At 42.2% G+C, this 14,601-nt stretch overlaps 1 protein-coding gene across 1 annotated transcript in view; it reads left to right on the top strand.

The window, feature by feature from the left end:
• The first annotated feature begins 627 nt into the window (after window positions 1–627).
• LOC127131658 (uncharacterized) overlaps window positions 628–14,601 on the top strand; it is a 66,074-nt gene continuing 52,100 nt past the window's right edge. The window contains exon 1 of the mRNA XM_051060571.1: window positions 628–2,178. Within this exon, the coding sequence (XP_050916528.1) occupies window positions 628–2,178 (1,551 nt within the window). The remainder of the gene's footprint in view (window positions 2,179–14,601) is intronic.

The raw sequence follows: 14,601 nt of genomic DNA, 5'->3' as shown, positions 1-14,601 counted from the left end.
GAGAGGATTGAAAGCTGGTAGAAAATGAAAAATACGGAGAAATGCTCCGTTGTCTGGATTGAAGAAGCCCTTTGGAAATGGTCAGCGCAAGAAAGAGGGTGACTCGAGTGCTGTGTATGCCCAAAGGGGACACGGTAGGAATCATTACTACCAGCATACTGCTGCAGTAACGATTCCTGTTGATAATCAACCCGCACAACAGCAACAGCAACATCAGCCATTTTAGCAGAGAACACAAAGGGCTGGGTACCAAGTTAGGGGAAGGATGGCAGATCGCCAGTTTGACAGGCCACCTATGACAGATTCCTTTCTGTTGAAGAAGTTGAAGGATCTCGGGATGGTACAGTTGAGGATGTTAGCTCCGTTAAGACCAGATCATAGGCCTGCAAGTTATGATGAGAACGTCAAGTGTGAGTTCCATTCTGGTGCTCCCGGGCACAATATTGAGGGTTGTAAAGCCTTTAAGCGTGTTGTTCAAGACTTCGTGGATTCCAAGGCCATCAATTTTGCACCATCGCCGAATGTTAATGCCAGTCCCATGCCGACGCATGGTCAGATGATGGTGAGTGTAATTTCTGAGAATAAAAGTGAAATCGGGGTGACAGATGTGGATCATTTGAGGACCCAATGTCTGTGGTCAAGAGACATTTGCTAAAGAATGGAGTTTTTCCTGGTTGTGATAATTTTTGTGTTGCTTGTACTGTAACTACGAATGGGTGTGTAATGTTGAGGGAGACGGTTCAGAAAATGATGAATGAGGGAAGTCTCCGATTCGAGAAAGTTGCTTTGGAGGATGAGGATATTTCCACGATAACCATTTATTTTGATCCTGTCCACTTGTCAGTACCGGCAGATGCAACTCCAATTACCATCACGGTACCTGGACCTATTCCGTATGAAGGTGATGGTGTTGTGCCATGGGACTATGGTGGTGATGTGTATTGCAATGGGGAAAAGAAGGAAGATCAGGCTGCAGTTGATACCACCATTTCAAAGGTGGACAATGCCGGACTTAGTGGTTTCACTCGCAATGGGAGGTTGTTTGCACCTAACACGTTGAGAGGTGGTGATGTAGAAAAAGAACAGAGAGATAAGGCCAAGGCTTTAACCAGGGCAAAAGGAAAGCAGGTGGTGAATGAGGATACTCCTAGAGCGGCACAGGCGCCTGTTGAGCCGAAAATTGAGTTTGACGCTGAAGCCGAGGAGTTTTTGAGAATTACTAAGAAGTCTAAGTACAAGCTTGTTGATCATTTGCAGCAGACTCCGTCCAAAATTTCGATCTTATCTCTGTTGTTAAGTTCAGAAGGTCATAGAGATGCTTTGTTGAAGATCTTGAAAAAGGCCTACGTCCCGCACGAGATTACAGTCAATCAACTAGACACAGTGGTATCGAGTGTTAATGCCAGCCATGGGTTGGGTCTCACTGATCTCGATCTTACTGTGGACGGGCGCAATCACAATAAGGCACTACACATTTTGATGGAGTGTAAAGGAGTTGTGCTTTCGCATGTTTTGGTTGATACAGGCTCGTCACTCAATGTGTTTCCTAAGAAGGCCTTGGCTAAATTGGACTGCGAGGGATTGATTTTGAGGCCTACTGATCTGGTGGTTAGAGCGTTTGATGGCTCTAAAAGGGATGTGTTCGGGGAAGTTGAGCTCCCCGTAAAGATTGGTCCTGAGGTGTTCAAATCTGTGTTTTATGTCATGGACATTCAGCCGACGTACAGCTGTTTGTTGGGTCGTCCATGGATACATGTCGCTGGGGCAGTAACATCGACTCTACATCAGAAGTTAAAGTATATCTTGGACGGAAAAGTCGTGACAATTTGTAGAGAGGAGGATATTTTTGTCAGCCAATTGTCATCATTTAAGTATGTGGAAATGGACGGTGAAATATTCGAAACACCAAGCCAGGCGTTTGAAACCGTCAAGGTGGAGAATGCCATTTTCGCTGAAAGAGAGAAGAAGTCGTCCATTGCTTCTTATAAACAGGTTGTGGAGGTGGTGAAAAGTGGAGAAGCCCGAGGTTGGGGAAGAGTGTTAGATGTTGCGGTGAAGGAGGATAAGTTTGGGATTGGTTATCAGTCAGGCCGAGGCTCGTCTAGACAGGATAAAAGTCGTCGCCAACCGTTCACATTCACCAGTGCTGGAATGCTAGATCCAGGCCGTATCTGTGCTGTGGGTGAAGAAACTGGCAGTGACTGCGAGCTTGACTCATGGATAAAACCGTGCGTACCAGGAATGGAGATCCAGAACTGGAAAGCCGAAAAGATCATCACTGTCACTCTGCGTGAAGAGTAATATTTCTGTTTGTCAATTCTGTTTACATGAAAGCCATACGTTTTTCCCAAAACGTAATGGTCCATTGTAAGGGCCACCTCATGTGTTTCATTTTGCATTGCATCATTAATAAACGGATGTTTTTCGCATTAGAAGCGGTGTTCTCTGTTTTTCATTTATTTTTGCAGTTTAAAAAATAATATAATAAAATGGCAATGTTTGTTTTCATTTTCCTCCCTTTTAATTTATTTCGTTCCGATTCTAAAGCAACGCATGAATCAACATTCATGCAAATGCGATTATTCTCCAGATCTCATTGATGAGAATCCTGTTACACCCCTATATGACTTCGACAACCCGATCTATCATGCCGAAGAAAAAGGCGAAGAAGATTGTGAACTGCCGGAAGAGTTAGCCAGGTTGTTGAAACAAGAGGAGAAGGTGATTCAACCGCACGAGGAGCAAGTTGAGATTGTTAATCTGGGCACCGAGGAGGTCAGAAAGGAAGTAAAAATTGGGGCCGCTTTAGGGATGAATGTCAAGAGCCGAATGGTAGCACTGTTGAAAGAGTATGTTGATATCTTCGCCTGGTCTTATCAAGATATGCCAGGGTTGGATACCAGTATTATTGTACATAAGTTGCCATTGAGAGAAGATTGTCCTCCAGTAAAGCAGAAGTTGCGCAGAACTCGACCTGAGATGGCCATGAAAATCAAAGAGGAGGTACAAAAGCAATTGGATGCTGGTTTCCTAGCTGTCACTAATTATCCGCCTTGGGTCGCGAACATTGTGCCAGTACCGAAGAAGGATGGAAAGGTGAGGATGTGTGTGGACTACCGGGATTTGAATAGAGCTAGCCCGAAAGATGATTTCCCATTACCTCACATCGATGTGTTGGTAGATAATACAGCTTAATTCTCGGTGTTTTCCTTCATGGATGGCTTTTCTGGCTATAATCAAATTAAAATGTCGCTAGGTGATATGGAGAAAACAACGTTCATCACACCATGGGGCACTTTTTGTTATAAGGTGATGCCATTCGGTCTCAAGAACGCCGGTGCCATGTATCAAAGAGCTATGGTGACCTTGTTTCATGATATGATTCATCATGAGATCGAATGCTATGTTGATGACATGATAGCAAAGTCCCAAACAGAAGAAGGGCATCTGGTAGACTTGGCCAAGTTGTTTGACCGGTTGAGACAATTCAAATTGAGGTTGAATCCGAATAAGTGCACTTTTGGAGTGCGGTCCGGCAAGTTGCTGGGGTTTATTGTAAGTGAAAGAGGAATCGAGGTTGATCCTGCTAAAGTAAAAGCGATACACAAAATGCCTGAATCAAGAACAGAAAAAGAGGTTCTTGGTTTCTTAGGTAGATTGAACTACATTTCACGGTTCATATCTCATCTAATAGCCACGTGTGAACCCATATTCAAGTTGTTGAGAAAAGATCAAACGGTCAGGTGGAATGATGATTGCCAAGCGGCATTTGAAAAAATAAAAGAATATTTGCAGGAACCTCTGATTCTGATGCCTCTTGTGGAGGGGCGACCGTTAATCCTGTACTTGACAGTCCTTGAGGGGTCTATGGGGTGTGTACTGGGGCAGCATGACGAGTCTGGTCGAAAAGAGCATGCAATTTACTTTCTTAGCAAAAAGTTTACCGACTGTGAAATAAGATATTCACTGCTCGAGAAAACTTGTTGCGCTTTGGCATGGGCTGCTCGGCGACTGAGACAGTATATGCTGGTTCATACCACTTTGTTGATTTCCAAGATGGATCCGATCAAGTATATATTTGAGAAGCCAGCATTGACCGGACGGGTTTCGAGATGACAAATGATTTTGACTGAATACGATATCCAGTACACTTCTCAAAAAGCAATAAAGGGGAGTGTATTGTCTGATTACCTCGCCCAACAACCCATTGAGGATTATCAACCGATGAAATTTGAGTTCCCTGATAAGGACATCATGTTTCTCAAATCGAAAGATTGTGAGGAACCTATCCCGGAGGAGGGGCCTGACCCTGAGTCCGAATGGATTCTGATGTTTGATGGGGCCATTAACGTGAATGGTAGCGGAGTTGGTGTTATTTTGGTTACGCCGAAGGGATCCCATATTCCTTTTGCTGCCTGACTAACATTTGAATGCACCAACAATGTGGCTGCATATGAAGCTTGTATCTTGGGTGTCGAAGAGCCGATTGATTTGCGAATCAAGAACCTTGCTATTTATGGAGATTCAACTTTGGTTGTGAACCAGGTTAACGGGAAATGGTATACGCATCAATCCCACTTAATTCCATACCGGGATTATACGAGGAGATTGTTGACGTTCTTCACCAAGGTGGAATTACACCATGTGCCGAGAGAAGAAAATCCTTTAGCAGATGCCTTGGCTAGTCTGGCTACTTTGATTAAAGTGCAGTGGTGGAATCGAGTTCCTAGTGTTGAGGTGGGACGGCTGGATAGACCAACTTATGTGTTTGTTGTCGCAACAGTGCCTGATGATGAAAAGTCGTGGTATTATGACATCAAGCTTTATCTGGAGACCCAAGAGTATCCTGAGGGAGCATCTAAGAAGGACCGAAAGACTCTAAGGAGGTTGGCCATGGAGTTTTATCTGAATAAAGATGGGGTTTCGTACAAGAGGAATTTTGATTGGGTTTTGCTCAGATGTGTTGATGACAAAGAAGCAAGCCAATTGATGAAAGAGGTGCACGAGGGATCGTTTGGTACCCACGCCAGTGGGAATGCGATGGTGAAAAAGTTGCTAAGGGCTGGATATTACTGGATGACAATGGAGGCTCAGTGTTTCACCTTCGTGCGGAAATGTCATAAATGCCAGATTTATGCTGACAAGGTGCACGTGCCTCCAAATCCGTTGAGTTTGATGTCGTCTCCGTGGCCGTTTGCTATGTGGGGCATTGATATGATCGGGAAGATCGAGCCTACGGCTTCGAATGGGCACCGGTTCATATTAGTGGCTATTGATTACTTCACCAAGTGGTTGGAAGCGGCGTCTTATGCAAACATGACGAAACAGGTCGTGGCCAGGTTCCTGAGGAGAGACATCATTTGCAGATATGGGGTTCCCGAAAGAATCATCACTGATAATGGTTATAATCTCAACAACAAGATGATGGTAGAACTGTGCCGGGAGTTCAAGATCAAGCATCACAATTCTTCTCCTTATCGTCCAAAGATGAATGGGGGGGTCGAGGCGGCTAATAAGAATATTAAGAAGATTGTGCAAAAATTGGTCGTAACCTATAAGGATTGGCATGAGATGTTGTCGTTTGCATTGCATGGGTATCGAACCTTAGTGCGTACATCTACTGGGGCAATGCCTTTCTCGCTTGTGTATGGGATGGAAGTTGTGCTACCGGTTGAGGTCCAGATTCCGTCATTGAGAGTCTTGATGGATGTGAAATTGGAAGAGGCTGAATGGGTAAGGACTCGGTATGAAGAGTTGAGCCTGATTGAGGAAAAGAGGCTGGCGGCCATTTGTCATGGGCAGTTGTACCAGTAGCGAATGAAGCGTGCTTTTGACTGAAGGGTGCGACCTCATGTGTACCATGTGGGAGATATGGTGTTGAAAAGGATCCTTCCTCCTCAGAACGATCGTCAGGGCAAGTGGACACCCAATTATGAAGGTCCATTCGTGGTCAAGAAGGTTTTCTCTGGCGGAGCCTTGTTGTTGACGACCATGGATGGTGAGGATTTTCCATCCCCTATGAATGCGGACACAGTTAAAAAATACTTCGTATAAGAGACCCGCTGGACGTAAAGAGTAAAATAGTCCAGGCAAAAATGGGCATCCCGGCGAACCGAAAAAAATGAAAATGAAAAGGTTCGGGCAAAAATTAGGGATAAAAGGAAAAAACTGTACACCCGGCAAGTCGAAAACCCCACAAGGGCGGCTTGGGCAAAAAAGGGTATCCCGGTGGACTGAAAACCCGAAAGGGCGGTCCAGGCAAAAGAGGGAGTGAAACGAAGAAATGAGTCTAGCATGGTCGTTTGTACTTTGGATTTGACACCTGGATAATCTAAAAGCAAAGATCGGTCGAAAGCGCCTTGTTTCGGAAGGCAGAAAGCGCGGAGAGTCTTAAGGACATATGGGTTGTAACCGGGTTGGAACTCGATGAGATCACGGGTTCACATTGCCATTAGGATAGATTTTCCTTTTGTGCGCAATTACCTCTTTTCAGGGATTGCTTCCTGTGTACTGCTCAATTACGAGCCACCTTTTTCAATCAATAAAATGCATATTCATTCAAATAATTTTTTTTTTGTTTTCATTACCGCTTTGATCGCAAAAACATCCGTTTATTTTGATAAGAATCTTTGTATATTGTTATGTAGGGGTCTCTTCCAATGCATGTTTAGAGGATTGAGACTTGAAATCTTATTCGGAAGGTAGAGTGACCTGGGTGTTGAAATTTTGGCGCGCCTGGAGCACGTTTTATCTGATGATCTCTTTTGCAGGTGTTGTTGGTTATTTTCACTCCCTCGCAGTTGGTGGTGCAAAGCGTTTCTTTTTGACAAAAGATTCCTTTGAGGTCCAATCAGGGATGAGGAATTGAAGAATGGTGTAGAGACGGCGAAATAATTGCGACGATCCTAGGGGGTTAATCATTAAGACTCTTCAAAGTCTGAGGACTAGAGAGTTGGCACGAATCTAAGGAGGTTGATTTTTTTGAAGTAAGGAGAGGTCGAGAGTACAAGGTGATAAATCGGAAAAGACCGGATGAGTCTGGGAGCTCTCAAAAGTGGAAAATTGACACTGTGGTTGGATGGTGAGTACCAGTGTTCGACGAGTTGACGGGTGTTCCGTGTCAAATATTCCGTATCTCCCCAGCGGGTTCGAGGTCGGTATTTCCTCAACAGCCAGGCCTGAAGGTTGCTGTTCCCCCGGCAGGGGTGTGCGTTGGTAGTTTTTCCCCCAGTAAGGTCGCCAAGCAGATCGAGTTCAGTAGAGGTCATCCCCAGTGAGGGTTACTCTTTCCTCGACATTAGTGTTATCCCAAGCAGGTCGGAGATTGGAGCGATATCGAGTTCCTCAACAGAGTTGCTCGTGCCGTCCCCTGAGGGGGATACTTTTTATACATTCATCATTTAGAGAAGCATAGCATATTGCATAGTTAATTGCGTAGCATTTCCATGGTTATGGAGCATTACGCTGTAAAACTCATGCATCGGCATTGCAAGCATAAGCTAGTCTCAAGCCGTGGTTACTGTTTGAGGGTTGGTTTAGCTGTTTGGTGAAGATGTTACTCTTAGGAGTTTGGCATCGTGATTTTGAATCAACAGTATTCCCCAGTAGCGCGATATTGGAGGAAGAGATTCCGTCGTGCGGAGATGGAAATGAAGATTGGAGAATGTTACGCGATCAGCGCGGAGATTGGGGTCCACCAGGAGAAAAGGAAGTGCTAGGCTTTTTCTAGAGAACGGGGTTCAACTGGAGATGGAGATGGGAATTGAAGATTGTATCCGGGATGAGGTCCTCAGGATTGTCTTCTGAGCATGTGTCACCTTAGACTTTGGCGAGGTCAACAGAAGTCGTTATGGGTGTCTTCAAGGGAAGAAATGCACATGTTACCTTCCTTTTGTGAAGGTGTACCCTCTGATATGTCGCCATCAGAGTGGTGGTTGGTTTTATTTCCGATGTTGCCAACGGAATTATCACAAGAGAATGGAGAACGGGGTTCAAATGGAGAAAAGGAGACACAGGGTGTCTTCTGGAGAATGGGGTTCACAATGACGATCGAGAGTTATCGTCAGGCGACTGGGGTTCAAATGGAGAAAGAAGTTCATTGTTTGGCAGCAAGGGTGACATGAAGTTGTCGGGGTTCAAACGCGGTGATCAGGGATCATCCGCGTGAAAGAAAAATATTTGTGTAGGGGTCCAAGGAAAAAAATCAAAGAAGTTTTTGGGGTTCAAGAAAAGAAAAAATAATAATAAAGAGAAAATTTCCAGTGGAGCGCAAATTGTTCGTTTGTTCTTGGTATTCAACCACTCTTCACCCTGATCATCAGAAAGCCGAGGTTGTTCATATCGACAAGTTCACAGTGGATTGAATAGGGGCAGCTGTAACACCTCAAAATTTGCCCTCCTCTTCTTGAGACTAGTTTGCGGCATCGCATTTCATGTTTTAGGGCATTAGGCATTGCATTTTGCAGCTCATATGAAAATAAGAAGATCATCCTCCAAAGTCTTTTCAAAAGATGGAGAAGTTAGGTGATTCAAGCCTGAAGGTCTCTATGAATTGATCATCAGCCATCTGAGGGTATGGGTTCCAATTAGGGTTTCTTGATTCTTCAAAGGTCTTGAGCATCATCTTATCTGCAAGGATATATTACCATCATCATGGTTCTATCATCATCAAGGGTTTCATAGTTCATCCTCAAGTTCCTTTGGATTAGGGTTGTGACCTCTGGTCAACCCTAACCAATGCAGTTCTTCCAACTAGGGTTTCTCAAAGAGATGAGGTGTTATCTTGGGCTGAGGATCACATGATTATTATAAGGAGCTTACATGAGCTAGGGTTTCATTTTGAAGCAATTTCACCAAGTGGTAGAGGTTCAAGTGGATCAAGACATCTCAAGGTCATCTGAGGACTAAAAGTCAACTGAGGGCTATGAGGTGGGGAAATGAGTTGAGACACCTCAATCATGTTCAAATGGGGTCTATTAATCATTATAAACATCCATCTTGAAGATTCAAAGGTCATTGAAAAAGTTACTAAAAATGGAAATGACCTACAGTTCAAAGTTTCCAAATTTGGCAAGTTTTTGGTCCACTTTCAACTTGAATTTTCAATATCAAAGGCATTTCAAATGCATTTTTGGTGAACATGAAAGTTGTAGATCTTTGTCTCCCCTTTCCAAAAAGTCCTGATTCATGTCCATATGATGAATGGTTGAGGAGTTATGGTCATTTGATCACAAAGTATGCATGGAAATTCAAAATGGCATAACTTTTGATATAATGCTTCAAATTGGTTCATTCTTTTTGCAAAATGCTTCTCATGTTCAAGGCATCCCAAAATGACATCATTTGACTCGATTGTGCAAGCTAAGCCTCAAGGAATTATGGTCAAAAGTCACATTATTTCACATTTGTTCTAAGGATGATATCATGCTACAAATCAAAATTCACAAAGAACCAAGGCAAGGCTTCACTTCAGCCTTCTTCATAGACCATGTTTGAGTAAAAATGAGCCCTTGTCATGCATGAAATAGGTGTGTACATTCCTTGTTTCACACATGTGCATTTTGAAGCAAATCTTCACCATTCATTCTTGGCTTAAGATGCAAGCTAAATAATCTTCAAATCCTGACCCTTGGTTGCTCTTAAGTGGATTAAAATCCTAGCATGGGGATGAGCACGTGCATTATGGCCATGGAAGCTTAATTTGCATTTTTGCAATTGGCATGATAACTCACTAATCATGATTAGTAAATGGATAAAATGATTATCAGTGTCATTAGCAAGGAGTATAAGTAGTGAAACCCTAATCATAACTGCCATAACTGCATTTTCAGATCTAGAATTCAAGAAATTCTCTCAAAATCTCTCTCTTTGAATTGGCATTTTCTTCATACAATTCTCAAAGATCATTGCATATTCTTGATCCTCATGCTTCACTGAGCAAGAGTCATCCATCGTTTGGTGCAATTCCTCAAGAAATCAAGCAGTTCAAGTGCATTATCATGATGATCGGATTTGGAAATTGAGGTGCATTCAAGAGGTTTCAGCCATTGCTTTTTGCATAAAGCTTCAAAGGAAGTTCATAGGAGTTGATCTGGAGCAGCTGAGCTTGTGAGAACGCGATTTCAGAGATTTCCATTTCCAGGTGACTTCATTTTCACTCCCTTCTTTTGCTGATTTTAGGTTATAGGATTGAAGATCTTGTTGTGTAGGTCATGAATATATGTTTAGAATTGAGGTTGAGTGAAAATTGAGGACGTAGTTGTGACTGGAAGTTTTGATCTGAACACTTCTCTCCTTCGATTTTCAAAACCTAGGAAGAATTAGGAGAAACTAATAGGATATTTGGAACCAGTGTGGAAAAATGAGTGGAATGGTGGTGGTCTGGTGAATTTCTGGGAAATTTCATGGTGGCGCCGCCGTGGGAGCCAACGGGGACTCGTTGGAGAAGACGACCGGAGCGGAGCTCCGGCGTCTGTGTTGTTTTAGGGTTTGGATGAATGGGCGCCATGTGGTTCAATGCGTGGCAATTTGATTGGATGGTGTTTGCTTGACCAAGGCCACGCGTGCATTGACTGCTGACTGGGTGGCTGAGTCAATTAATGGAACGATGCGTTTCAATGGTTTAAACGTGGACCGTTGATCTCATATGCGTGCCAGATCCAATGGCTTGTGTTTTTTTCTGATTAATTCAAATATTCCATTTCCCTCCATTTTCTATTTCATATTTCATTTATTTTGGTCATTTTGTTTAATTCATAAAAAATCCAAAAATTGTCCAATTGAGTCCCAATTTTTTTTCATAGTTTTGTATTTGTGTCTACTTTTTTATGGTGTTAATTTCAAGAACTTTTGATGTCTGGATTTTTATGTGGGAATTTTTGAATCAATGTTGTGCCAAATTGACCTAGTGCATTCAATGTATTGTGAAATCCTCAATTTTAAACCTTTTGATCCACTCTTTTGCATACATGACATTCATACATGACATGAATTATTGGTCACTGGTTTGGATTTTTTCTCACCTGTTATCATCATTTTTGACACATAGTGAAGAATGTGACAATTTGTGTCACATTTTCGACATTGATGTGGTGCATTTTTGTTCACATAGCTTTTGGATCATTTTTGACTTGATCTTTTGCATATTGAACATTCATGGCATAAGGAACTTATACAAAAAATCCCAAAGTCATTGCGTGTATTTCTGATTTGATATGAATTTTGTAAATTGGAAGTTCATTTTGTGCATATTTTTGGTCATTACATTACATAAACAAGTTGAGATACTTGATTATTGATTTGATGCTGGTACTTTTGAGGACATTGGAGGGAGTGTTTGAAGGTGTGATGTGCAAAAGGATGGGGCCTGGTTTGGTCATTTGGTTAGGTTTTGAGTCTTGTCTTTGTACTAGAGTTTTGACCCAGTTTTAGGGTTTGTTCTTGGTCCATTTCTTTGACTTGGTTTGGGGTCTTCTTTGTGTCTTGAGCCTTTGCCTCTTTTACGTTGGTTTGATCCCTGATTTGTGATTCAATTTATCTCATGCCATTGTTTGTTTATGGTTTGTTGTGTTGGATTGGATATACATAAACTAACTTTGTCGCTTGTTTCAGGTGGATACTCATCATTGATGATTGGGATTGTTCTCACCTTGTGAGATACAAAATGCATTGAGTTCTGACATAATTCTATTTTGTAGGGTTTTAATTGATGTGGTGAGCTTATGAGCTTGTTTGACACACCACATAGGTAGTTAGCATCTTACTTCATGTAGTCTGAAGTCCTATCACCTTTTTGGCAGGCATTTTGCTGGCAAGTCCTCCTTCAGAGGCTCTGTTTGTGTTTTGTTTAAAATTGTGCCCAAAGACCTCCCAGAAGAGGCATGTGATATTTGATAAGACCTCCAAGAGAAGAGGCAATTCACGGATAAAAGGGATTAGTAGCCAATCCCCCGTTATTCAGTGTGTCGTTCTTTATGCTCGCACTACGTGTTGATGCTTCTGAACATGTGCCCCAGATCTTTTGTCCAGAGTCTGTCAAGTGGAAAAGGATCCCACTTTCTGGATCCCCACGCTTTCTATGTCATGAGCTCACCCTGACCAGGGTTAAGAGCTATGAGGTCTCATCCTCATTACCATTTTGATCTGCTCACCCTGACATTCAATGTCAGTGGTTAAGAGCCCATTTGATTACCCTTACAGTTTGGCTTGTTTGTCGAGGTTGATATGACCCCTCTTGACTAAAGCCCATCCATTGTTTGAGCGTTTTGTATGGATATAGTGTGTGATGCTTGTTCACTTGTGTTGGTGTGGTTATTTTCTTTCCTCTTCTCATCTCCATTTCTATAGGAGTCGTACGATTAACTTCTGAAGAAGTTCAACGTATGTAGAGTTTAGACTTGAGTTGACTCGCTTTATGGGTGAGTTAAGTTCTTGTTAGAGACCTCGATTTAGGGATATTGATTGAATGACAACTATTAGGCTCGAGTCTCAGTCTCCCTATTAGTTTATTGTTTCCCCGGCCTCTGGTTAGGAGAGTGTTTTACCCCTGTTAAGGGGAACTACGTTGCCCTGATTCTCATACCAGATGAGATACGTAGGCAGGAGGTTGAGTGAAATCTCTGGCTCAAATAAAGAGTTGATTTTTTGTATGTAGACCCTTGTGGACATATGGAGGGCCATGGAAAAGAGTTTCACCCAAGGAATCAGAAATAAACCGATTTTATACCAAACCCTAGTTTAGGGCAAAAGTGATCAAGAACTGATTGTACTGATTGCCAATGAATCTTTCTGAGATAATTGTGGATCTTCTTAGGCCAAGATGCCTCTATAATCATGACATGAATGAGTTCCTTCACTTCCAACCAAACCTTTCCTGTTGCAGATAGCCATGAAACCCTGATTTCTGATTAAATCCAAATGCACACTCTGAGAGCTTTGAATCTTCCACTGATGAACTAGGGACCATAATAAGACATGTGGAACCCCTTGAGACTTGTATATTTGGAGAATGAAGTTCAATTCTCAGTCTTGGTTTGTGTGGGCTCCTTCTGTTAAGGAGTGATCAATCAAACCCTGATTTCCAAGTCACTAATGCAGTATGCAATGAGTATGACCTAGTATGATGCTAATGAAAAGTGAGACAATCCCATGCTTCTAGGAAAAAATGGAAGGGTAAATTTTGGGGTATTACACATGGGTATTGTACATCTGTCCGCACTTCAATAGGGGCAACCCCTTTCTCTCTTGTATATGGTATGTAAGCAGTACACCCCGTAGAGGTTGAGATTCCTTCATTGTGTGTGCTCATGGAAGCCAAGTTGACTAAGGTTGAATGGTGTCAGACCAGGTTTAATCAATTAAATTTGATTGAAGAGAAGAGATTTACTGCCATGTGTCATGGTCAGTTATATCAGCTAAGGATGAATAAAGTTTTTGATAAGAAGGTCAAACCTATAGTGTTCAGAGAAGGTGACCTTGTGCTCAAGAAGATTTTATCGTTCAAACCAGATTCCAGAGGAAAATGGACTCCCAATTATCAAGGCCCATATGTTGTTAAGAGAGCCTTTTTAGGCTGTGCATTGATACTTATAACTATGGATGGTGAAAAGTTCCCTCGTCCTGTGAACGCAGATGCAGTCAAGAAATACTTCGCCTAAAAAGAAAAGAACAACTTGCTAAGTTGGAAACCCGAAAGGGCGGCTTAGGCAAAAATGAGCGTCTCGGTGGATTAAAAACCTGAAAGGGCGATCCAGGCAAAAATTAGAGACATAAAACAGAAAGAATTTCCCGATAAGTTGAGTACCCCAAGCCCACCTTGGGGCAACTTATGCAAAAATTAGGCATTCTGGCAAGTAACTGCATTCTGCTGATCTTTAATGTTTTGAAGACTTGTTTGAGCACAGGGGTTGACATCAATTCATCATCCCAGCAGGGGGAAAGAGCACAGTGGATATCAAGAGTTGGTAGAGGAATTAAGGATCATTTGTATTCAATGTAACCCTTTTCCATGTAAATTACCATTTTCAACTTTGTAAAATCTATGGAGTCTTGTCATTTACAGACTACCATTCTATTAAATAAAACTGAGCTTTGACCCAATTGTTTCTACTCTTATTTTCTTCAGCCAATAATTTTAAATTTTATTATGATCATTTTGAAATTAAAATTTTAAATCAAAATCAAGTTTTCTTTAATATATAAAAGCAAGAATTTTTCCAAAGCAAGTAAAAAGAATATCAACAACATTTCAGTAGAAAGCAAGTCCTTAAGTGTGAAGCATATGAGGTTCCCCAAGCAGTTAACTCTTCGGGTATACCTAAGCTTCAGTGTTTATTAGGTTCCTCGGTGGAGCGTTTGGTCCCCGATAGAGCTTATTTCTTTATCCCCAACTGAGTTGTTTGATTCAGATACTTTGCAGCATGTTCTTGTCCCCGACAGAGTCCCCCCCAGCGGAGTTCATATTTCCTCAGCAAGTGGAATGTCATCAGAGATGTTTGATCTTTCCACAGTAGATCATTTTGGTGTCCTCACCAATCGCCATGTACCTTTGCTCCCAGTCAGAATTTCCTCCTGGTTCCTGAACAACATTTATTGATTAATTTC

Source organism: Lathyrus oleraceus, chromosome 3, assembly GCF_024323335.1.
Source record: "Lathyrus oleraceus cultivar Zhongwan6 chromosome 3, CAAS_Psat_ZW6_1.0, whole genome shotgun sequence".
NCBI classification, from domain to species: Eukaryota; Viridiplantae; Streptophyta; class Magnoliopsida; order Fabales; family Fabaceae; genus Lathyrus; species Lathyrus oleraceus.
The sequence above is the reverse complement of the archived record's forward strand: the minus strand, read 5'-3'. Positions and strand labels throughout refer to the sequence as shown.